We start from the raw sequence: 23,395 nt of genomic DNA on the forward strand, positions 1-23,395 counted from the left end.
AGGCTTAGATAACGAACTGAAAGACCCTTGTAATTAGCCAAGACTGGGCCCCAGAAGAGAGGGGAAAAGAGCATCAATTGCCCATGAGTGGTCCTGGAGCAAGGGGACACACTGGGCTTCACACACTAGGTCAGCAGGTGTTTCAAAGCTAGTGACCCACTTTGCCTGACATGAGGAGTTGAAGCCAGGCATCCAGACTTCCCGGTGGCTGCCAGCTGCCAGGACCACAGCCTAGGGCAGCTCACAAGGTGAGGGGAAGTCAGTGGCCCCAGCACTTGGGTGTTGTCCTCAGAGAGATCAGCACTAATCACGGTGTTGTGCTCAACAGTGAAGGAGAAGCCACAGTATGGCAAGAACCCCGTGGTGATGGTGGACGAGATCATGAGCTCCAGCCCTCCCAAGTTCACCTTCCCTGAAGCAGGCTTACGAATCATGATCACCAATAAGTTTGGACCCAGGACCTGACTACGGATGGCCAGCAGGATCATCATTAATGAGGTGAGTTTGCTTGAAGGACCATAAAAGTGAGCAGCCTTGGATGCAGGAGGCCTTGGCTTGTTAGGGCTCTTCCTGGTGCCATTGATCACTGCACCTGTTTAAGGAAGGATGCCCTGGGGCCTCCAGAAGCCTGCCCATCAGCCACAGGCAGCAAATTATCCTTTGAAGAGATATTTTAAAGCCTGCAGCAATCGAATACCTTGCCTGAGATATTTCACTAAGTATTTTGTCAGGCACTAGAGTAGAACTAATTGGAGAAAGGCCAGCCTGAAGTATGGATTATTTCTTTAAAATGTTATTTAGGGCAAAACAAAAAAGATGAGTTCACACCTGTTCTCTGTGGACAGAACAACTCCAGAAGGAAATCTAAGACACTAATGAGCAGCAGTGACCTCTGGGGCTTCCTTTTCACTCTTGCTGTGTTTAAATGGGGTGCTTTTATTTCTCATTCGCAGAGATAATGATTTTAATATTATTTAATGTATAAACAGTATAGCAAAGATAGGTTCATTGCTCACCAACTTTTCCAGTCTTTGTTGCATGTGTGCATTTTGGAATTTTAAGTCCTTACTCTGAGAAGCAGATGGGTTTAGACTTCAAACTGTGATCGCTGATAATTAGTAGTTAACACATAGATTGTATGCAAGAACGATATTTCACAGTGCCTACGGGTTCATATTGTAAACATTTCTCTTTGATTTAATGTGTACTGTGCCCTCTCTGTAGAAAGTATATTAAGAAAAGGAAACACCTTTCCAAAGTTTTGAATCATTGTGAATCATTTCGGTCCAATTCGGTAAAATTTGAATCAATGAAATTTGACCGAATCCAGGCCGTCTTTCATGCATGCATTAATTGTACCCACTGGGTGCTGAGGGTGGGGAGGGTTGAATAACTTTTAAGGATTTAGAGATTGGGATTTATAGTATATTTTTCATGGCATATATAGCCGGGAAAGGAATAGGTTTTGGTAAGTTGCTGAGATACTGGTTATTATGCCCTAAGTGTTCTAAGCTACTGGGAAGACTTTATCTTCCACCATGTTGTGATTGAACTACCTGGAAGGCAGCATGGAGAGCTGGAGAAGCCGGGTCCAGAAGGAAGGAATTCTGAGCTTCAATCTCACATCAGCCACTAGCCCACTTAATGTGAGGGTATTGAACAGGATGCTTTCAGTTCTACAAATTTCAGTGACACACACCGAAAGGCTGTATGTCCACAAAAGACATGTACACAAATGTGCATAGCTGCAGTCTTCATAACAACCAAAAAGGGGAAACTATCTGAATGCCCATCAATAGGCAAAGCCATATCGTGGGTTATTCAATATAATAGAATACTACACAGCCATGAAAAATAACAAACTGCTGACTCATGCAACAAGCTGGGTGAATCTCATGGCTATTGGTTGCCTGAAAGAAGCCAGTCATAAAATATACATTAATACTTGAATCCATTTATATGAAGTTCAAGTTCAGGAAAAACTAATCAATGTTTACAAAAGTCAGCAAAGTGGTTGCCTTGGTTACCTCTGGAGTAGGGGTATGTAGACTAGGAAAGTGCCTGAGGCGAGTCTTTGAAGGGGCTGGAAATGTTATACATCTTGATGTAAAACATCATTAATCTGTGCACTTAGTGTAAGTGTACTTTTTTTTTTTTTTAGGACAGAGTCTTGCTTTTGTTGCCCAGGCATTATCTCAGCTCACTGCAACCTCTGCCTCCCGGGTTCAAGCGATTCTCCTGCCTCAGCCTCCTGAGTAGCTGGGATTACGGGGGCCTACCACCATGCCTGGCTAGTTTTTGTATTTTTAGTAGAGACAGGGTTTCACCATGTTGGCCAGGCTGATCTTGAACTCCTGACCTCAAGTGATCCACCCACCTCGGCCTCCCAAAGTGCTGGGATTACAAGCATGAGCCACCGTGCCCCGCAGTGAGTGTACATTTTGTATAATGTACCTAAAAAATTAAAAATTACAAAATGCATGCAGGGCATTTCCTGTGGCCATCTTCAGGCAGCTGTGAATGTCGCCAGGGAGAGCCCCGAATGATGGCTGTCACCAGGGCCATGGGCTGGGTTGTCGAGCTGGCAGTAGGAAGGGGTGGCCCAGGCCCTCTGATAAATCCTCGAAGGCTTCCTGCTAACCATGCAAATGTAAGTGACCAAACATAGAAGGATTCCAAGGTCCTGGGGCTGATTCTCAGGCAAACCTGTCCCCAGGGATGTTGTTCTAGGCACCTGTAAGAGCAGGCTGCGTGTGAGGGACCCAGCGTATAGCAATAGCATGATGCTTTATCACACGCCTTGGTGTCCGTCTTACCTCCTGTCCACACAGCAGCAGAGACTGATCAACTCGGCCAATGGTGTGAGCAGCAAGCCGCTTCAAAACGGGAGGCACGAGAACATTGAGAACGGGAATGTTCCTGTGGAAAACCCCGAAGACCCTCAGCAGAATCAGGAGCAGCAGCCGCCGCCACAGCCACCACCGCCGGAGCCAGAGCCGGCGGAGGCTGACTTCCTGTCCCCCTTCTCCATGCCGGGTGAGTTCTGGGGGTACTGGACTCTCGGGCTACATTTTTGGGGGCTCCATTAGGACCAAGCCCAGGTCTTCAGGATGGAGGCATGGACTTGTAAGGGCGGCAGAGGGCTTGTGCAAAGGGTCGATATTAGGTCACTGGAATGCTTAGGAGGCGAATCTCTGTCCTCAGTACTGAACTGTGGGTTAGAGCTGCAGTGGGGTGCGGGCACTACCAAGTACAGCAAGAGCCTTGGGCCAGAGAGCAGGGCGGCTGGAGGCCTGGAGAGCACCAGTGACCCCTAGTGACCACACTTAAATGTTCAGTGCAGTCGATCTTTTGTGCCAAGGAAAAGCAGTCCACAGTGTTATTTTTAGGGACATTCTTGCACTCTCTTGGCCCTTGCAGCAGGCCATTTTGCCTATGCATCTCTTTATTTGCTGGGACAGGAGATTCTAAAGCCACAAATGATCCTTAGACAGTCATACCTTGTGTATTTGAAGATATCTCCTACCTATAAATAAGTCCAATCAGACTGAGCCTCTGCAGCAAGCCCTCCAGGGTCCTCCCATCTCACTTGGAGTCTGACCTGCGAGGCCCCATGTCATCTGACTGCCGACTCCTGCTGACCTCAGCTTCTGTTCTTCTGCCTCTCCTGGCCCCTGCTCTAGCCACAGCGGCCTCCTCACTATCATTCCTAGAACACACCAGGTGCACACCTGCCCCAGGACCTTTGCACCTGCCTTTTGCTAGAATGCAGTTTCCCCAGGTATCCACATGCCCACTTCCTCACCTTCTTCAGGTCTCTGCTTAAATGTCACCTTTTCACTGTGACCTTCCCTGACTACCGCATTTAAAATATTTTATCTTTTTCTTGTGTCTCTTGCCCTGCTTAAACTGTCAGCTCCACAAAGCAGGTACTTTTGTTTACTGCATTTATCTGCATCCCCAGTACCCAGGACTGGCCACATAGTAGGGGCTTAGTAGGTATCCGTCAAATGAATCCAGGCGTTCGTGTGTGAGAGGATCCCAGGACCCACCCCGCCTGCCTTCGTCTTTAACTAAGCCTTCTGTGAGGTCCTCTGAAGTCCTCAGTGGGAAACAAAGGCCCGAGCTAAGCTGTTTGGCCACATTCTTGGAGGCGTTTTTCCTGATGTCCACCATCCTGAAAGGAGGCAAGATTCCAGAACTTTCAAGTCCAGAACTTGATGTTTTCTGAAAAGAATTCTGTGTTTAACATCAGGCTCACTGAGCACTTGACTTGGGAGGTGACTCTGGAGGGCCAGAGGCTGTCCTGCCTCTTGTCCCATCTTGATGGGAACACCTGCCTGCAGTAGGTGGCGTGGGCCTGGCAGGCTGGGGTGCCCTGCCCCCTGCTTTCATGCTTCCCCATGAAGATGCAGGTTTCATTTAGGATCACGGAGCTTCCCTGGAGTTTCTGGGTTAGAGAGAATCTCTGGGTTAGAGATTCCAGGGCATGCTCATCGCAGTTATCCAGGGGCTCTTCCCAAAATGCCAGGCCTGGTTCTGAACCTGAACATTCCAGAGCCTGGAGCAGGGCCTGGGGATCTGCATTTTCAAACCCTCTCCCTTTGCTTCCTGGGAGCTGGCTGGGTTCAGAATTGCTGGCCAACACCTCCCAGGCTTTCTTCACATTAAGGGCAGACTCAGAAAATGAAATGTGTTCCCTGACTGGGGTCACAGAGGAGCCCAGCCCAGGGGTTCAGGCCTCCCAGGCCTCCTCTGCTGACCAGAAGGCCGAGGGGATTGGTGTCTCGGCCCGTCTCAAACGCTTCCCTGGCATGCCCGCACACCTGCCCACCTGCTCTGTGGGGAACAGGGGCCCTGCTCAGCCAGTCTGGCTGGTGGGGAGAGAGGTCACGCCATGCTTGGGTCAACTCAGCCACTAGGGCTGTGTGTGGGACATGAAGAGCAGGAGGGGTGGTCTCCAGATTCCAGGTCCCCTTCCCAGATTACCTGTTTGGATTCACCAAGTGAGGGAAGATTTCTACATGGCAGGGCGCTGGGAGGGCAGTGTGTCCACCCAGAGAACCAGCTCATGGTGATGAACCAGGACAGGCCCTGTATTCACAGAAGGTCCAGGCACAGGCCGTGATTGGAACCCTGGCCACCCCTTACAGCCCCAAGTTATCGCACCCCCAGCTCACTTTCCCTCCTGTGTCCACGTGGGGCTGGGGAAAGGTCAGAGCTGCAGTCACCAAAGGAATTTCGGTTCTTTGGGGCCTGGAGACCAGATGCCAGGGAGGGCCAGAGTGCCAGAGCAGGCTGCATTGAGGGAGATGCAACCACAGTCCAGGAAACAGCTGAGCTTATGAGGGGTAGGGCGAGGAGGAGCGACTTGCTGTCTGGAGAGTTCTATGTGCCCCTTCTCCACCCCTTGAAGTGGGTGGCAGAATCCCCATTTTGCAGATGTGGGGTCTGAGGGGGCCAGAGCTACCACTGCCCTGCACTGGCCACTTCACCTGAATCGTGGTATCAAGGCTGTCCACTGTCCAGGCGCTGCAGGAAAACCAGGGGAAGGGATGTGCCCGTTTTGGTCATCCTTACCTAAGCAAGTCAGCCATAGGTGAGGATGCCTCATCTTCCCATTCCTTAAGCCCAGAGTTTGACAGGATTGTGCAGGGAGGACCCCAGACCAGCCACGCCTTCGCCTTGTCCTTGTACTGGGAGCTGCTGTTCCATAGAGAAGTGGCTGTGCGGCCTCTGGACAGGTCACTTCCCAGGGTCAGAGGCTTAGAATGCAGCTGTCTTGCAAGGGCTGGAACCAGATGGCTCCTGGGTCCAGGTTCTCTGCACCCCTGAGTCCTCCTCTGAGGGGCTCTGCCCTTGCTTGGGGGCAGGACTTCCTGCTAGATAGGGGCCCGCCTTCTTCCTCAAGCCAGAGGCTCTAGGCTGTTCCCCTGGGCTTAGTGCATCCCTGAACCAAGTTCCACACACTTCCTCTGTGCGGGTGTCCTCCCTGCCCTCAGGAATAGGCCTCAGCTTCCTGTATCCCAGGGGAAACCTCCTTTGTGCGTCTGCGGATGTGTTTCCAGGTGTTGTCCCTGGAAAGCACAAATGGCTTCCTTTTCTTCTTCCTCCCTTTCCCCTGTGAGGAGCAGGCGGTTGTACAGCTGCTTCTCGTTTAGGTGTGTACAGCTGCCCAGGAAAATTGAGGCCCGGGGTAGGCAGAGGTCAACAGGAAATTGGAACAAGTCAGTGAGACTCTGCCCCCGACAGAAATACCCTGTATCCAGCTCCTGGCCCTGCCACCACCCACCTCATCCCACCCACCCCTTGTTCAGGTTTCACAGTGGCCTAGGGCTGCAGGATGGCCTTGAGGGTGTTTCTTAGGGGTGGATGCAGCTAGCGTTTTCCAAAGCTGGGGCGCTGGAAGGAATCACAGGACCAGGGGAGGAATCACAGGGCCAGGGGCCGGGGGAAGAGAGGGAAGCCACCCTGCTGGTGAGCTCGGAACCAGCATAGTTTTGGATGTCAAGGAATGAGTCTAGCCCCGTGCTGATGTGCACATGTCGTGTGTTGTGAAGGACAAGCTGGGAGGCCGGCTCTGGAGTGCAGGAATCCTGGGTTCAAATCTCAGTTCTGCCACTCACCAGCAGGGTGAGTCTGGGCAAGCTCCTTCACCTCCCTAAACCTCCATTCCTCATCCACAAAGTGGCGGATGACGGCACCTATCTCCCAGGATTGATCTGAGTAGCAAATCAGATACTTTAGTCAAGGTCTGTGCACTGTGTCTGGCACAGAGTAGGTGCTCAGCAAATGTTAGTGTGAATCCTAGTGTGCTTTAACCGTGTGGCTTCTGTTATCCTCTCCTTTTGGGACTACAGTGTTCTAGAAAGATCATAGGTTCCAGAATCCCTGGGGGCCTGGGACGATCGGTCATTCCAGGGCTCAAGGAGAGGGAATTATCGTGTACCAGGCACCTGTTATGTGCCAGGTCTGGGCTTCAGGCACTTAGCAGACAAGATGATCCTCTCAGTCAGTAAATAGTTAGGGCCCAGGCTCTGTTCTGGGCTTTGTGGATCAGGTAGGAACAGGACAGCCATGGTCCCTGCCCTCTGGGAGCTTCTGGGCTTGCAGAGCAAATCTGAGCAGATGACCACACAATGTTCTTTATACACTGTCTCCCACCCCTAGCATACAGCTGATAAGTGGGGAGGTGGGAGGCCACAGCCTGCTCCCTCCTCGCTGACCCCAGATGAGGGGTCGCTGGGATTGCCGGGGTGGAGCCCGGCAGCATCAGCAGGACCCAGCTTCGGTGCCCACCTGGCCTGATGGTGGATTTACAGGTGGACACCCAATACAGGCAAACTCTTCCCACTTTAGACCGCAGAGGCTGGTAATTAGGCCTCCCAGGAGTGGGTGTGGGTGGGGGGAAAAAGAGGAAGAGGCGCTTTCTCCCATGGAAACCATGGTCTGCAGTGCTGGCACCGCCCTGAAACGGTCGGCAATGACCCTGAGCCGCAGCCCAGCTGGGAAAGTCTCCTGGTGCAGCTTGTTTGCTTGTTGTGGTGCATAGTCTGGGGGATCTTGTGAGCCTGCTGAGGCTGCTCCCTGGCCTGCCAACAGGACTCTCTCCTGCGTCCATAACGGTAAGGAAATCACATTGTTCTTACCAGGACGCTGGCCTTCGTGGCCACTTTTATTATAGCAGCCAACAAACAGCTACTGGGGACTTGCCATATGTCAGGCACTAAGCAGGAAATGGGGAATTCTTCTATTGCTCTGTAATTCTTATATTAGTCAGCTCAGGCCGTCCTAACAGAATGTCACCGACGAAGCAGCTTAAACAACGGAAATGTATTTTCTCACATTTCTAGAGGCTGCAAGTCTGAGATCAGGGTGCCAGCATGGTTGGGTTCTGTGTCCCTCTTCCTGACTTGTAGACAGCTGCCTTTTTGTTCACGTGGCCTTGTTTGTTTGTTTGGTGCATGCATGTGGAGAGAGATCTCTCTCTTCCTCTTCTTCTGAGGCCACTATTGAATTAGGACCCCACTCTTAGGACCTTAATTACCTCCTAAAAGCTCTATCTCCAAATACAGTTACATTGGGGGTTAGGACTGCAACATATGAATTTGGAGGTGGGTAGGGAGAGGAATAATTCAGTTCATGGCAGGATCTCACGGGGCATCTGTGAGCCATGCCGTTTTCTAAGAGCTTTGCATGTATCCCCTCATTCATGCCTTGCCACAGAATGAGGTAGGGATGCTTATTATCTCCACTTTACAGAGAAGGAAGGGGAAGCACAGAGAGATGATTGCCCATGGTCACCCAGAAGCTCTGCAGGTGCAATGAGCCGGGTTTCTACCCCGAGCACCAGACACTATCCACTGAGTACTGCCTCTTCATTCCAGGCACTTTCATTTAATCTTCACAGCTGCTTTGTGAGGGAGGAATATTATCCTCATTTATAGAGGCGGAAACAGGCTCAGAGAGGCTGCGGGGCTTCCCGAGTCACACAGCCATCGTGTGACTTTTCCACTCTGTGCTTCCCAAGCTGTGAATACCCTCAAGATCTAGTCCAGCCGGGAGCAGAGTCCCAAAGCACCAGCCCAGAGCTGTCATGAAGCCAGCACATGGCCTTAGGTATGTACCCTCAGCCTGCGATGCAGTTTGGCTCCTCTCAGTGAAGAAACCACGGGATAAGTGTGTGTTTCACAAAAGTCCAGGCCCTTGGAAGTTCTTAGAACAGTAACAGCAGGTAAAACGCACTAAGTACTTACTCTGGGCCAGACAGGGTGTTTTATTTTATTTTTGTTTATTTATTTATTTTTTGAGACAGACTCTCACCCTGTCTTCCAGGCTGGAGTGCAGTGGCATGATCTCTGCTCACTGCAACCTCCACTTCCCAGGTTCAAGAGATTCTCCTGCCTCAGCCTCCCGAGTAGCTGGGATTACAGACACATACCATCACACCTGGCTAATTTTTGTATTTTTAGTAGAAACAAGGTTTCATCATGTTGACCAGGCTGGTCTCGAACTCCTGACCTCAAGTGATCCACCCACCTCGGCCTCCCAAAGTGCTGGGATTATAGGCGTGAGCCACCATGCCCAGCTGAGACAGGGTGCTTTATACATATTAAGTCATTAAACCCATTAAAACCCTAGGGAGGTGGATAATGTTATTGTTCCCATTTCACAGGTGAAGAAACTGAGGCACAGAGAGGCTGAGTTGCCCAGGGTCATACAGGAGGAAGGGACAGAGCTGGGATTTACACAATGGCCTCTGACCCCAGACCCCAGATGTGCTTAGGGGACAACACTACCACCCAACCAAAGGACTCTTTGCTCTTGTTTTCTTGGGAGCTTGTAAGGGAATTGGTTTCCTCCGTCTGGGATGCTAGTCTTCTAGTGTGTGTGCAGGGTGCTAAATAATTTGTGTGTGTGTTGAGTAAACTGTGTTGAATTGGGTTGAATTAAGGGCCTTTGGAATCTCACATGCTGTCTTCAGGGCTTGGATGGTACCACCCAGCCTTCTCTTCTGTTATTATAGCAAAACCCGGAACAGGCAATCGGAAGATTTCAGGAAGCTTTTAGAGCTTTTCTCCCCATCCACCCCCATCTTCTTCAGTTTTAAATAGCTCTTGAGAGGGCTCTACTGGTGGGGAGGAGAGAGGTCTTTGTGGTCTTTTTAAGCTCAGAAGGCGGCACTGCAGAAATGGAACTCTCTTAACACTCCGCCTTCCTGTCCTTTCCTCTTAGCATCTCGGCACGTTGGTGACAGCAGTGCAGGAAATGGGGATGCTGTGGGCTCATTTACATGTGCAGTTCCATACACAGTTCTCGTCTGTTCCAGGCCCCCAGAGACACACAGCACTTTGTAGTGAAAATGATTTTGTTCTTACCTTGGTCTCGGAAGCCACCGGAGAAATTGCACATTCGGTTGACTGTCTCATAAGTCAAGGTCAGAATTTTAAAGGAGCTTCCTCTTCAGTCACTCTGTGTGCGCAGAGGTATCAGTTCTCAGACAAATTAGAACAAAAGCTGGCTGAGCATCCTTATTTTTTCATATAACAGGTCGTTTTCACTTATCATAATATTCATTCCTTTAAAGTATACAATTCAGTGGCTTTTAATATAGTCACAAAATTGTGGAATCGTCATCAACATCAGTTTCTGAACATTTCCAACACCCCAAAAGGCACCCCTCACCCATAACTGCCCTTCCCACCTCCCCCGACCCCCTAGCAACCACTAACCGACTTCTTATGTCTTTGGACTTATCGATTCTGAATATTTCATATAAAGAGGATCATGCAATTTGTGGCCTTTTGTGACTGGCTTCCTTCACCTAACATGATGTTTTCAAGGTCCATCCACGCTGTACTATGTGTTGGTACTTTATTCCTTTTTATGGCTGAATATTCCATTGGATGGATCATGAATGCCACATTTTATCCATTCATCAGTTGATAGGCATTTGAGTGGTTTCTACTTTTAGGCTATGAGTGGGTTTTTTAAAAGACCAAATAGAGCATCGTAGAAAAGAAAGCTCAGTATTTTTTATCGAAATGAAAGCAATATTCTTTTAAGTTTTCTGTGGTTAGCAGTAAACAGTCTCTGAATACTAGAGGGATCTTGGGAATTTTTAGAGTGGCCTTCTTATATTCCAAAGTGGGAAACTGAGAACCGGAGAGGACCAGCGGCTTGCCCAGGGGACAGTCTTGACCAGACAGAACCAGGCATCCAGCCCACCTGCCCTGGAAATCCACTCCGTGCCACCCGTCCAGCCAGGCCAATATAGTACATGCTGGGAGTGGGGAGATAAAGACCTGCCCGGGACCACGTGTCAGGGTCCTGAACAAGAATGCCAGCAATGAAAGCCCACCCAACAGATCTTTGCATGCCAGCAACAAGAAGCCCACACAAGCCTCCTTATGCTAAAAGAGGGATTTTTAAAAATAAGTTTACAGGGGTGTGCTGATGCTATAGCAAAACCCAGCATCCCCCAGCCCTGCTGGACAGTAGCAGGAAGGTGGTTGGTCCAGCCTCACCACAATTCTGCTTTTCAAATCAGAGACCTAATTTGAATCCAGAACTTTAACTTCTGGGAGATGTCACCGTTAGCTTTCCAGCCTCTGCAGATACACTGGAAGGAGGCTGGAATATGGGGGCTGCCGAGGATGTCACGCTTCATACGTCCCCTTACACAGGCGTTGTAGTGAAGCTGAAGAAAAGCAGTGAAGCCATCTTAACAGTGTCTTCACATGGACCAGACCCAAGGGCCACCAAGAAACCTGTGCAGCTTTTAGAGCATCCTGGGGGAGGCGAAGGAGGGCAAGGCCCCAGCCAACAACTGCACAGCAGAGTGTCCTCCAGCAAGCACCTGCTCTGGCCCCAGCACCATGCCTGACATCTTCTATTCAGTACTTAGAGTGTCCATGGAGCCCTGCTGGGTAGCTGGTATTTATGGTATCCCCATTTCCCAGATGAGAACAACGTGTTCCCTGATTCTGTTGGTGTCTCTCTGATGCAGCCTCGATTTAATGCTCCCCAGGGCCTCCAAATTCAAGGTGAGGCCTTCAGAGGCAGGGCAATATGCTTGGTGCTTTTTGCATTTCTTTCATCTGCCCAGCGGTCCTTGAAGTGGGTGGGCAGGGACAGTTATCACTGTCTCACAGGTGAGGACATGGAGGCCCAGAGAGATTAATGGCCCCCCTAGTGCCACACCATCAAGAGTAATGGGACAGGACAACTTTGTCAGAAGCCTTGAGATCCCTGCGGTGAGATGCAAAGTGGGCCTTAACTTCAAGTCATCTTTAGAATGAGGGAGCTGGTGCTTCAACCCTGACATCCTTCCAGCTCTGGGACCCATTTACATCCAGTTGCAGAGCAGCCACAGAGCTTCAGGGTGGGGGCTGTGGGAATGTCTGCAGTGCTGGGCCGACAGTCCCTGGAATGGGGTTCCTGGGATCGGATCGGCACCAGCCGAGGGAGCTCTGGGCCCGGCTTCTCCCTTGATGGACAGAGCCTGGTCTGCAGCTCCGCTCCTTCCCTCCCCACGAGGGCAGCTGCTTCGGCGAGGAAGCATACACAGGGTCCCCGTGTCACTTGACTGTGCCTGTGTGAGAGGGAGACCAAGCCAAGGCTGCCTCCCCTAGGAAGGCCCCCTCCCGAGCCCCGAGAGCTCTCCAGGCCTTTATGTGGTGCTGCCAGGGAGACGTCTCTTCCTGGGCCTTCGGTCTCTCTGCACCACCCCCAGCCCAGACAGCCTACACCTGTGTGTGGCACTCAGCTGGGCCTGCCTCTGACTTTGCTGATACCTGATGTTTTTCCTCACATCATCCCTTTCATTCTTCCTCTTCCCCACAAACCTCAGTGTGACAGCTCAGTTCAACAGCAGGTCTTGATGTCTTCTGCTTTCTATTGGGCTTCTCTTTGCCCCTCTAATGCCCTGAGGGTCATCAAAACCCGCCCTGCAGGAGGTAGGACAGTGTCGCTAAGAGGCCTTAGCATTGGACACCCATGGAATTGAGTCCTGAGTCTGCCACTTCTAGCTGTGTGACCTTGGACAAGTTACCTGACCTCTCTGAGCTTGTTCTAGTCTCTGTAAAACAACCCAACCCAGTGCTGACAATAGTAGGTACTCAGTAAGCAGAAGTTAACATGGTTAATATCAGCAGTAGCTGGAATTAGAGTGCTGACTCTGCACCAAGCACTGTTCTAAACACGTCATGTTTGTTGGCTCATTTTCAGTCTCACAGTAGCACAGTGGGGTGGAGATTCTTGTTATCCCCATTTTATAGATGAGAAAACTGAGATACAGAGAGGCTAAATGCTTTCCTAAGCATCCTAATGCTGGCATATGTCAGAGCTGGGATTTGAACCTGGATACCTAGCTTACTGTTTACCACAAAGCTGCAGTACCCCTTAGGCAATCAATTTAATAAGTCTAAATTTAATGGTACAAAAAAATAATAAAAATACCAAAAATTAGATTCTAAAGCTTATTCACCCCAGGGAAGAAGAGACTGGGAAAACTTCAGTGCTTCACATAAACATAGGAGGATTTTTCTGTTTAGATCGAATCTATGAGCTAAAAGTATGGGGCTCTAATCTGAAAGTTGACACCTGCCCACTGGTAAGTAGCAGAGGGACTTCCATGGGCCCTGAAATAATAGGATTCAGAGGGCAGGCAAGCTGTACAGTACATAGGACCAGGATTTAGACTCTGAAGGCCTGCATTCGAGACCTGGTACTATCTCCCATTGTCTATGATGCTTCAGTCAGTCACTGAATTTCACCAAACTTCAGTTTATTTACCTGTGAAACAGGAAAAATACTCCCCAATGCTCATATGAGGAACAAAGAGAGTATTTATGAAAACAACCTCTGAGGTGTGAGGCACAACACAAATAGTGGTCAATGGTGAGGTGGTCATTCATAATCCAGCCTTGATGGTACTCCAACATCCACCTGCATCTCTCTCCCTCCCCACAAAGGCCAGCACAGAGGCCACTGACTGAGGAAGCAGGGTCTGTTTGTGGCTCTGCCACTAATCTTATGTGAGATTTTGGGTAGTTCATTAACCTTCATGGGACTTGGTTTTCCTCTTTATAAAATGGAGTTCACCAAGTGGGATTTATTCCAAGAATGCAAGGTTGGTTCAACATACAAAGACCAATCAATGTGATATATGCCACATTATTAGAGTAAAGGATAAAACCAGATGATCATCCCAATAGACACAGAAAAAGCACTTGACAAAATCCAACACATTTTCTTGATGAAAACACACTCACAAATTAAGGAATAGAAAGAAACTTCATCAACCTGACTAATGGCCTCAACAAAAACCCCAAAGCTAACATCATACTTAATGGTGAAAGACTAAAAGCTTTCCCCTAAGATCAAGAGCAAAACAAGAGTTAAAAGTGGGTCTTGGGAATTTTTAGACTAGTTTTCTTATATTCCAAGGTGGGAAGCTGAGGGACAGAGAGGAGAGGTGTCTTGCCCAAGGGACAGTGTCGACCAAACAGAACCATCCAGGCAACTTGCCCTAGAAATTCACTCCATGTTGCCCTCCAGCCAGGCCAGTGCAGCATGTGCTGGGAGGAAAAGTAGGAGGTAAAGGCCTGCCTAGGACCATGTATCAGGGTCCTGAACAGAATACCAGTGACAGAAGCCCACCCAACAGATCTTCATAGGCCAGCACAGAAGCCCACACAAGCTTCCTTATGCTACAAGGGGGCTTTTAAGAATAAGATTACAGGGGTGTGCTGATGCTGCAGCAAAACTCAGCATCCCCCAGCCCTGCTGGACGTAGTGCCTCGCCACTTCTATTCCACATTATGCTGAGGGCTCTAGCCAGGGCAAATAGGCACCCAGATGAGAAAGGAAGCAGTAAAACTTTCTGAATTCATGGATGACATAATCTTGTGTGTAGAAAATCCTAAGGAACCCACACAAAAATAACACTATTAGATTTAATAAACATGCAGGATACAAGATCAATATATACAATTCAGTTGTATTTTAACACCTTAGTCATTAACAATCTGAAAATGATATTAAACAATCCCATTTACAATAGGATTTAAAAGAATAAAATACTTAGGAGTAAATCTAGCAAAAGCAGTACAAGACTTGTATGCTGAATTACAAAACATTGTAAAAAGAAATTAAAGACAATCAAATAAATGGAAAGATGTCCTGTGTTCAAGGGTTAGAAGACTTAACGTTTTAAAAATGATAATAGTCCTCAGATTGATCAGATTTAATGCAATCCTTATCAAAACCCCAGCTGACTTTTTTGCAGAAACCGACAAGCTGATCCTAAAATTCATATGGAAATGCAGGGGACCCAGAATAGCCAAAACAGTCTTTAAAAAGAACAAAGTTGGAGAACTCAAACTTCTGCCTTCAAAACTTACTACAAAGATAGAGTAATCAAGATTGTCTGGCACTGGCATAAGGATAGACATATAGATTAATGAAATACAAATGGAAGTCCTGAAATGCACCTTTACATTTCAGGCCAATTAGCTTTTGACAAGGGTAATGACAACTCACTAGGGGAAATAATACTCTTTTCAACAAATGGTGCTAGGACAACTGGATAACCACATTGAAAAGAAGTCTGATCCCTACTGCTCACATTATACAAAAGTTAACTCAATATGAAACAAAAACCTAATTATAATAGCTAAAGGTATAAAACTCTTAGAGGAAAACATAGGTATACATATTTGTGACCTTGTGTTAGCCAACAGTTTCTAACCACAGAATGGGAGAAAATATTTGCAAATCATGTATCTGTGTGTGTGTGTGTGTCACTTAAAACTCAACAATAAAAGACAATCCAATTTGAAAATGGACAAAAGATTTGAACAGACATTTCTCCAAAGCAGATTATACAAATGGCTAATAAGGGTATGCAAAGATGCTCACATCATTAGTCATTAGAGAAATGCAAATCTAAATGAGATATCATGATGAGATGCCATTTCACACCCACTAGAATGGGTATAATCCAGAAAAGGTAGACAATAACAAGTACTGGTGAGGGGATGGGAAAATTGGAGCCCTCATACATTGCTGGTGGAAATGTAAATAGTAAGCATAGGCCAGGCGCGGTGGCACACACCTGTAATCCCAGCACTTTGGGAGACCGAGGTGGGCAGATCACGAGGTCAGGAGATCGAGACTATCCTGGCTAACATGGTGAAACCCTGTCTCAACTAAAAATACGAAAAAATTAGCCAGGCATGGTGGTGGGCACCTGTAGTCCCAGCTACTCGGGAGGCTGAGGCAGGAGAATGGCGTGAACCTGGGAGGCAGAGCTCCCAGTGAGCTGAGATTGCGCCACTGCACTCCAGCCTGGGCACAGAGTGAGACTCCATCTCAAAAAAAAAAGGTTAAACATAGAGTCACCATATGACCCAACAATTCCCCTCTTAGTTCTGTATTTAAGAGGGATGAAAATATATGTCCACACGCAAACTTATACACAAGAGTTCATAGCAGCATTATTCATAATTGCCAAAAAGTAGAACAATTCAAATATCCATAAAGTGAAGAATGGATAAACGAAATGTGGTATACCCATATAATAGAATATTATTCAGCCCTAAAAAGGAATGGCATACTGATAGATGCTACAATATGGATGAGCCTAGGAAATATATGCTCAGTGAAAGCCAGACACAAAAGCCCCAATGTTACAATTCCATTTATATGGAACGCCCAGAATAGTCAAATCTATAGAGACAGAAAATTAATTAGTGGTTACCAGAGGCTGGAGGAAATGAGGAATGGGAATGACCGCTAATGGCTAGGGGTTTCCACTGGGGCGATGAAAATCTTCTGGAATTATATAGTGGTCATAGTTACACAACTTTCAAATATGCTAAAACCTGTCTGCTTGCACATTCTAAATGGGTGAATTTTATGATACGTTAATTATATCTCAATTGCTTTTAACTGGAGTTATTCTAGAGTGGTGGTCCTAGGACTGTCAGCATCAGCAGCACCTGGGAACTTGTTAGAAACACAAATTCTTGCAACTCCCTTCTCCTCTAGTCCTGCCAAATCATTGTGAGTATGGTGATCTAACAGGCTTTCCAGGGATTCCGACTTACACTCAAATTTGAGAACCATTGCTTCAGAATCTGTGCTCTCCAGGTCATATAAGTGCTCTGAACTCCCAGGTCCATGCAAATCTACTCTACATCATCCAGTGATGCATGCATCCCCGCAAACCACAGGTTAACCACTCCCTTAATTGGAATGTGGAATTCATTCACTGTCCACATTAATTTGCTTGAGGTTTTTCATCAGCAACTGCATCTGTTCTTAATTTTTTTCTCCAGTCTGATGAGCCATCTGTTTTGTTACAGTTCATTTTCAAGACTTTTTTTTCACATAATTAAATTGTAATTTTCTACTTCAAAAGAGAAATCTGAGAGCTTAGTGAAAGGAATGACGGCAGCCCTCCATTCTCTTGTTGATGTTTGTGTGTCAATCGGAGTCCGTGATGAACATTCCACTCCAATATTTCACCCAACGAGATGGAATTGGGGGTCCAGGAGGGGTTCCCAATAGTGTAGGGGAGAATGTCCATCAGTATAGGCATTGTCCCATCACCTCTGCGGCCCCCAAAACTCTATTATTTCACACATGAATTAGTCCAGACTCCTAATGTTAAAGAACCCCTATTCAGGCTGGTTTAAGCCAAAAAGTTCACATGGTGGCAGGTTCCCTGAGAAAGTCTGCCTTCTGGCAAGGCTGGACCCAGGGTTCAGAGGAAACGACAAGACACCATCCATCTCTCAGCATTGCTTTCCCCTGGGTTGGTTTTATCCCTGTGTTGGCTTTCCTCCACCTAAGCTTACATCCCTTTGGGTTAGCCCCATGCACAGATGGTGCCTCTGTCTCTTAAGGATTGCATTCAGCTGCATGTAACAGAAAACTCAAGTGACAGAGCCTTAAACTCAAGGATTTTATTTTTCTCATGTAACAAGAAGTCCTGAGAGTAGGGAATCCTGAAGCTCTAGCATCAGTATCCCATTACTGTTGTCCATACTCAGCTGGTGACTTTTGTCCTCAAGGTTGCCCACTGGCCTCTGCAACTCCAGTGACTCCCTACTCCTAGCAGGGACAAGGAGGACAAAGGGCAGAAGGCTCATACTACGGAGTCTCCTTCTCCTTATCCAGAAGAGAATGACTTTCCTGGAAGCTCCACCAAATAGAGTTTAATTTGCATGTTGTGGTCCAGACCTGTCCATAGCCACCCCTACCTGCAAGGAAGCCTAGGAAATTAAGATTTTTAGCTGGGAACCTATTGTCTCAAGGAAAAGAGAGTTCTGTTAGTAAGGAGGAAAGGGCAATGGGTATTAGAGGCAGTGATTCTTGGCAGAATTCCCAAGGTTGACCCTTGTTATATTACAAACCCAACCCAGGGCCTATGTAACCCCATAATACCAGGAGGTCTAGGAGTCCTGTGTTGGATTCCCAGTACCTAGAATAGTTCCTAGCATGGGGAATGAACACACTAAATATTATGGAATACATGATTAGCCAAGCTTGACTCTCATACCCACCCAGATGTCAAGGAAAGGAGTCAGCCCCTGTCTAAACTACATGAATTTAATGTGGAATAGAGGGTTGGTTCCCTAAAGGAAAATTGGCATGCTGTTACCATTAAAGGGGAGTGGATGCTAGCCAGATGAGAACAATGAATGCCCTCTACAACCTAGAATTGCCCAAAATCTGGAGAGACCAATTCACATTAGCAAAAAGTGAAAGTCACTTTATGAAGTTAACAGTGTGTATTAAGTCTGTGTTCTTATTTTCTATATTCTTGATGCTCTGGCATCTGAGGCCTCCCTGCCTGGGGAGAAACTTCCCTTCCCAGGGCCCTTCAGTTCTTATAGATAGCAAACAGCTGCCTGCTGGGAGCATGACTTTCATGTGCAAAGCAATCAATCCAAAGCCCTACTCTGAACTGCTTCCTCCATCTGGCTCTTATACTCCAGGAGGCAACATTCCTCTCTGCCTTAGTCATCCCAGGGCAAGGTACAGACAACCAGATTCAGCCCCAGAGCTCCCTGAAGTTATTCAGTTCTCTTTTTTTAAATTTTTCATTTCCATAAGTTTTGGAACAGGTGGTATTTGGTTACATGAGAAAGTTCTTTAGTGGTGATTTGTGAGATTTTGGTGCACCCATCACCCAAGCAGTACATACTGAACCCAATTTGTCATCTGTTATCCCTCACCCCTTCCCACCCTTTCCCCCGAGTCCCCAAAGTCCACTGTATCATTCTTATGCCTTTGGATCCTCATAGCTTAGCTCCCACTTATGAGTGAGAACATACCATATTTGGTTTTCCATTCCTGAGTTACTTCACTTAGAATAATAGTCCCCAATCCCATCCAGGTTGCTGCAAATGCCATTAATTCATTCCTTTTTATAGCTGAGTAGTATTCCATCATATATATATGCACATACACCACGGTTTCTTTATCCACTCATTGATTGATGAGCATTTGGGCTGGTTCCACATTTTTGCAATTGCGAATTGTACTGCCATAAACATGTGTATGCAAGTAACTTTTTCACATAATGACTTCTTTTCCTCTGGGTAGATACCCAGGAGTGGGATTGCTGGATTAAATGGTAGATCTACCTTTAGTTCTTTAAGGAATCTCCACACTGTTTTCCATAGTGGTTGTCCTAATTGACATTCCCACCAGCCTGTAGAAGTTACTCAGTTCTAAGGCTGCATACTCACCCTCCCTTGCCCCATGAAAGCCACAATAAAGGCTTTTGCCCACACTTGCCTCTCACTCCTTGTTCCTCCTCACCAGCACTGGTGCTTCCTCATGTGGCCCCATGCGGCACACCCTGCCTCCTGTTTCTAGTTTTTGTGAGTACAAAAAACCTTTTTTTCGTGACCATCATTTCTATACCTCTGTGTCTTACCACACCTGATTAAAACAAATTCTGGCTACATTTAAAAACACATTTGATGTGGGTTTGGCAAACAGTGTGCATTTGAGCATGAACTTAGGACTCAAGGACTTGAAAGCAGAACCTTCAGGATATTGCTAGGACTCAGAAATCTGTGTGTGAACAAGCCCCCCAGGTAATGTGGCTGTTCAGTTGGTTTTGAGAACAACTGCTTTAGTCTCAGTCTCTCATTTGGAGGATGAGGAAGCCAAGGCCCAGCCTGGTGGGCAAGTCTGCTTGGGAGACCAAATCCTGGGGCAGGAGATTGCATGATGAGCTCAGAATTAAACCGAGGAGCGAGATACTCTTGGCTAGCGTGGATTGAAAAGCTCCTCCCTGCTGTTTCTGTCTTCGTAACTCTATTGCTTAGGATTCTGTGGTTACAAGTATCAAAACTAGCTAGATCTTGGTTTCAGCAGGAAAGGGAACTTTATGAGAAAGATACAGAGGTGTTTCCTGGAGCCAGGGCAGAGGTGCGGATGAGTCTCAGGACAGCTGGAACCAGGAAACATGATTGGGCAGCCCCTATCTCCCCATGCTCGTCTCTGTCCCTGATTCATCTCCTGACCTTCAGACCTGCTGACCTGCTGCTTCTGCCTCTCCTCTCCTGATTTCACAATTTTAGCAACATGTACGCTGAAATTGGTTCCAATTTCAGCATCCTCAGGGACAGGCTCTGATTGACTCAGTCTGATTAGAACTACCCTTGGGCTAGTCACAGGCAGGAGCACAAATGTGCCTGGGAGAAATGATCCCATCTCATCAGGGGAGCTGGGCTGGTTCTGCCAGAGGTGTCCCGGGATTCTTACTGAATCAGAACTCCTGTACCCAGGCACCTCTGTAGGCAGCATCAAAACCTGGGACAGTTTTCAAGGCTGTCCAAGCCTCTTTACCTTGATCAAGTGCAACTGGGTTCTCTAACTTTTCCATTCCAGTAATGTTTCCTGGTGATCTGGTCTCTTGGCATAAGTTCAGGAAATATCTAACTTCATCAGCATAATATGTGGGGCTTCTTTGCTGCTAATGAGCTTTTAGATGGTGATGATCACATTCATTATGTGGGATTTTAAAAACATGTTATGTTCAGATTATCTTTTCCTGATTCTGAGCGGGCACTTGTAGCCTCCCATACATTTAATATGTGTTGAGTTCTGCCATGAGTCAGGGGCTGGGCTGGGGGCTCTGCTCTCTTCCACAGCCATGCAAGAATCCAGCAGGCCCCTGCCTGCGAGGGGCTTCCAGTCTAGCTTCAGAACTCATACAAGTGACTTTCTTCCAAGCCAGACATTGAGAGCTTTGGGCTGACAGCTCCATGCCACATTTGTTTTGTTGTTGTTGTTGTTTTCTTTTGAGATGGAATCTTGCTTTATTGCCCAGGCTGGAGTGCAATGGTGTGATCTCTGCTCACTGCAACCTCCACCTCCCGGGTTCAAGCAATTCTCCTGCCTCAGCCTCCCAAGTAGCTGGGTTTATAGGCACCCACCACAACGCCCGGCTAATTTTTTTTTGTGTGTATATATATATATACACATATATATGTATATATACGTGTGTGTATATATATATACACACGTATATATGTATATATACGTGTGTGTATATATACACGTATATATGTATATATACGTGTGTGTATATATACACGTATATATGTATATATACGTGTGTATATATATACGTATATATGTGTATATATGTATATATACGTATATATGTGTGTATATATGTGTATATATACGTATATACATATATATACGTATATATATATACGTATATATATACATAAATGTATAAATACATAAATGTGTATATATACGTATATGTATATATACGTATATATATACGTATATATATACGTATATATACATATATATGTGTGTGTGTGTATATATATATATATATATATTTTTTTTTTTTTAGTAGAGACAGGGTTTCACCATGTTGGCCAGGCTGGTCTCGAACTCCTGACCTCAAGTGATCCACCCACCTTGGCCTCTCTACTAAAAAAAAATATATATATATATATATATATATACACACATATATATGTGTATATATACGTATATATACGTATATATATACGTATATATACACATATATACGTATATATACGTATATATACGTATATATACACATATATACGTATATATACGTATATATACATATATATGTGTGTATATATAGACATATATATATATATATATATATATTTTTTTTTTTTTTTTTAGTAGAGACAGGGTTTCACCATGTTGGCCAGGCTGGTCTCGAACTCCTGACCTCAAGTGATCCACCCACCTTGGCCTCCCAAAGCACTGGGATTACAGGCGTGAGCCACTGTGCCCGGCCTATATTTGAACCTGTGTCTTTATTGATATACGGTCCTGGTAGTAATGGTGAGATGTGCCATTTACTGAGACTCTTCTATTGACAAATAGTATCATGTTCCCAAGTCCCCAGTGTACTGTTGTCACCCCCATTTTACAGTAAGGAAATAAGGCTCATGAGGACTGCTCCCCCAGTGACCCACAGCTGACGAGCTAGTAAACTGGATTTGAACCAGGTCAGATGCCAGACCTTTAATGTTGCTTACCTTGTCTTTGACCTTTGGGCACTGCGCTTCAAAATGCAGAGCAATTAGGTAACAAGGCAGTAAACAAAATGCCCAATTATGCAGAGCAGGCTGTTAGAATAAGAACGTGTACCACCACCTGCTAATTGTATGGTCCACACTGGTGCAGAAGGCACCAGGAGCTGTTACCAGCTGTGTTTGCAACCCAGTCGGGAGAGGTAGAGATGGTGGATTCAAGTAGTAAGGCTATGGGTCAACTTGGGTAGAGTTTCAATAATTCATAAATTCTTCAAAACCAAAGCAGTTACAGAAGGGAGAGATCACCATGGGCTGGCGGGGTTAACGGCTTTTCAGAAGAGTCAGAACATTGGGGAGGCTGAAGAGAGGCCAGATAGATGGAAGGCTGGGAGTTGAGAGGGTTGCACAGCACTAGCAATGGTGTCATTTAAGAAATCATTGCCTAATCGAACAGAGACCAGCACGAGCACCATGGAAGGTTTCCACACCGTGACCATGACCTACAGGAATATTTTATACACATACCTGGAAATATGAAAAGGAAACCAGTTTCCTGGAGTAATACTGAACTCTCACTATGTACAGGAACTCTATTTTCTACTTTTTTAAAAAAGAAAATGCTGGTTGCCCTTCACTAAATTGATTTCACCATCCTCTCCTGGATCTCATCCAACAGTTGAAAAACATAGCAATGGAACGGGTCAGTTGAAGCACTGTTTCTTAGGAAACAATAGTGGGCCGTGACACTGGCCACGTGGGTGGGGCCAGATGGGGGTGGATGTTGAAACCAGTTGCAAAACCCATAGCAGGCAAGAAAAAGACAAACACCTCATGCAGTTTTGTGTCTGGGAACATATGAAAATTATCCTTCTACTGTGGCGTTTGTATATACCCGCAAAGACATTCCTGGGCATTTAAGCATCCAGGGTTACAATTCCCCAAAGCGAATTCTTCCTCTACATACGGAGTTTTCTGTCAATTCTAGAAATACACTAGGCCTTCCTCAGCAACCTAGATGAGTTGGGATGTGGACTCACCAGAGAAGAACGTGGAATTTTGGACAAACCAAACAAGGCAGGAAAACTTTTGGCCATTTGTACAGGGACTACAAGCTACAGAAAGGTGTATATAGAGAAAGATCTAGAAAGAGATGGATGGATTTGCTTATTTCAAGCTAACCATATTCTCTTGGCTAATTATTATAAGCAGCTGATTTTTTTTTTTTTTAGTAAAAATACTTTTAATGATTTAGGAAGATTCTAGCACAAATATTACAGAGCAAACACAGCTAGTGCCAGTCTACTTTGCAATTTTTAAAATTGAGA

The 23,395-nt window shown here is 46.5% G+C and overlaps 1 protein-coding gene across 1 annotated transcript in view; it reads left to right on the plus strand.

Annotated features, from left to right (window-relative positions):
- Window positions 1–2,783: 2,783 nt before the first annotated feature.
- LOC134808705 (sodium/potassium/calcium exchanger 4-like) overlaps window positions 2,784–23,395 on the plus strand; it is a 31,230-nt gene continuing 10,618 nt past the window's right edge. Inside the window, exon 1 of the mRNA XM_063796150.1 lies at window positions 2,784–3,036. Within this exon, the coding sequence (XP_063652220.1) occupies window positions 2,784–3,036 (253 nt within the window). The remainder of the gene's footprint in view (window positions 3,037–23,395) is intronic.

The sequence above is a fragment of the Pan troglodytes genome, chromosome 17 (assembly GCF_028858775.2).
Source record: "Pan troglodytes isolate AG18354 chromosome 17, NHGRI_mPanTro3-v2.0_pri, whole genome shotgun sequence".
In the NCBI taxonomy this organism is placed as follows: Eukaryota; Metazoa; Chordata; class Mammalia; order Primates; family Hominidae; genus Pan; species Pan troglodytes.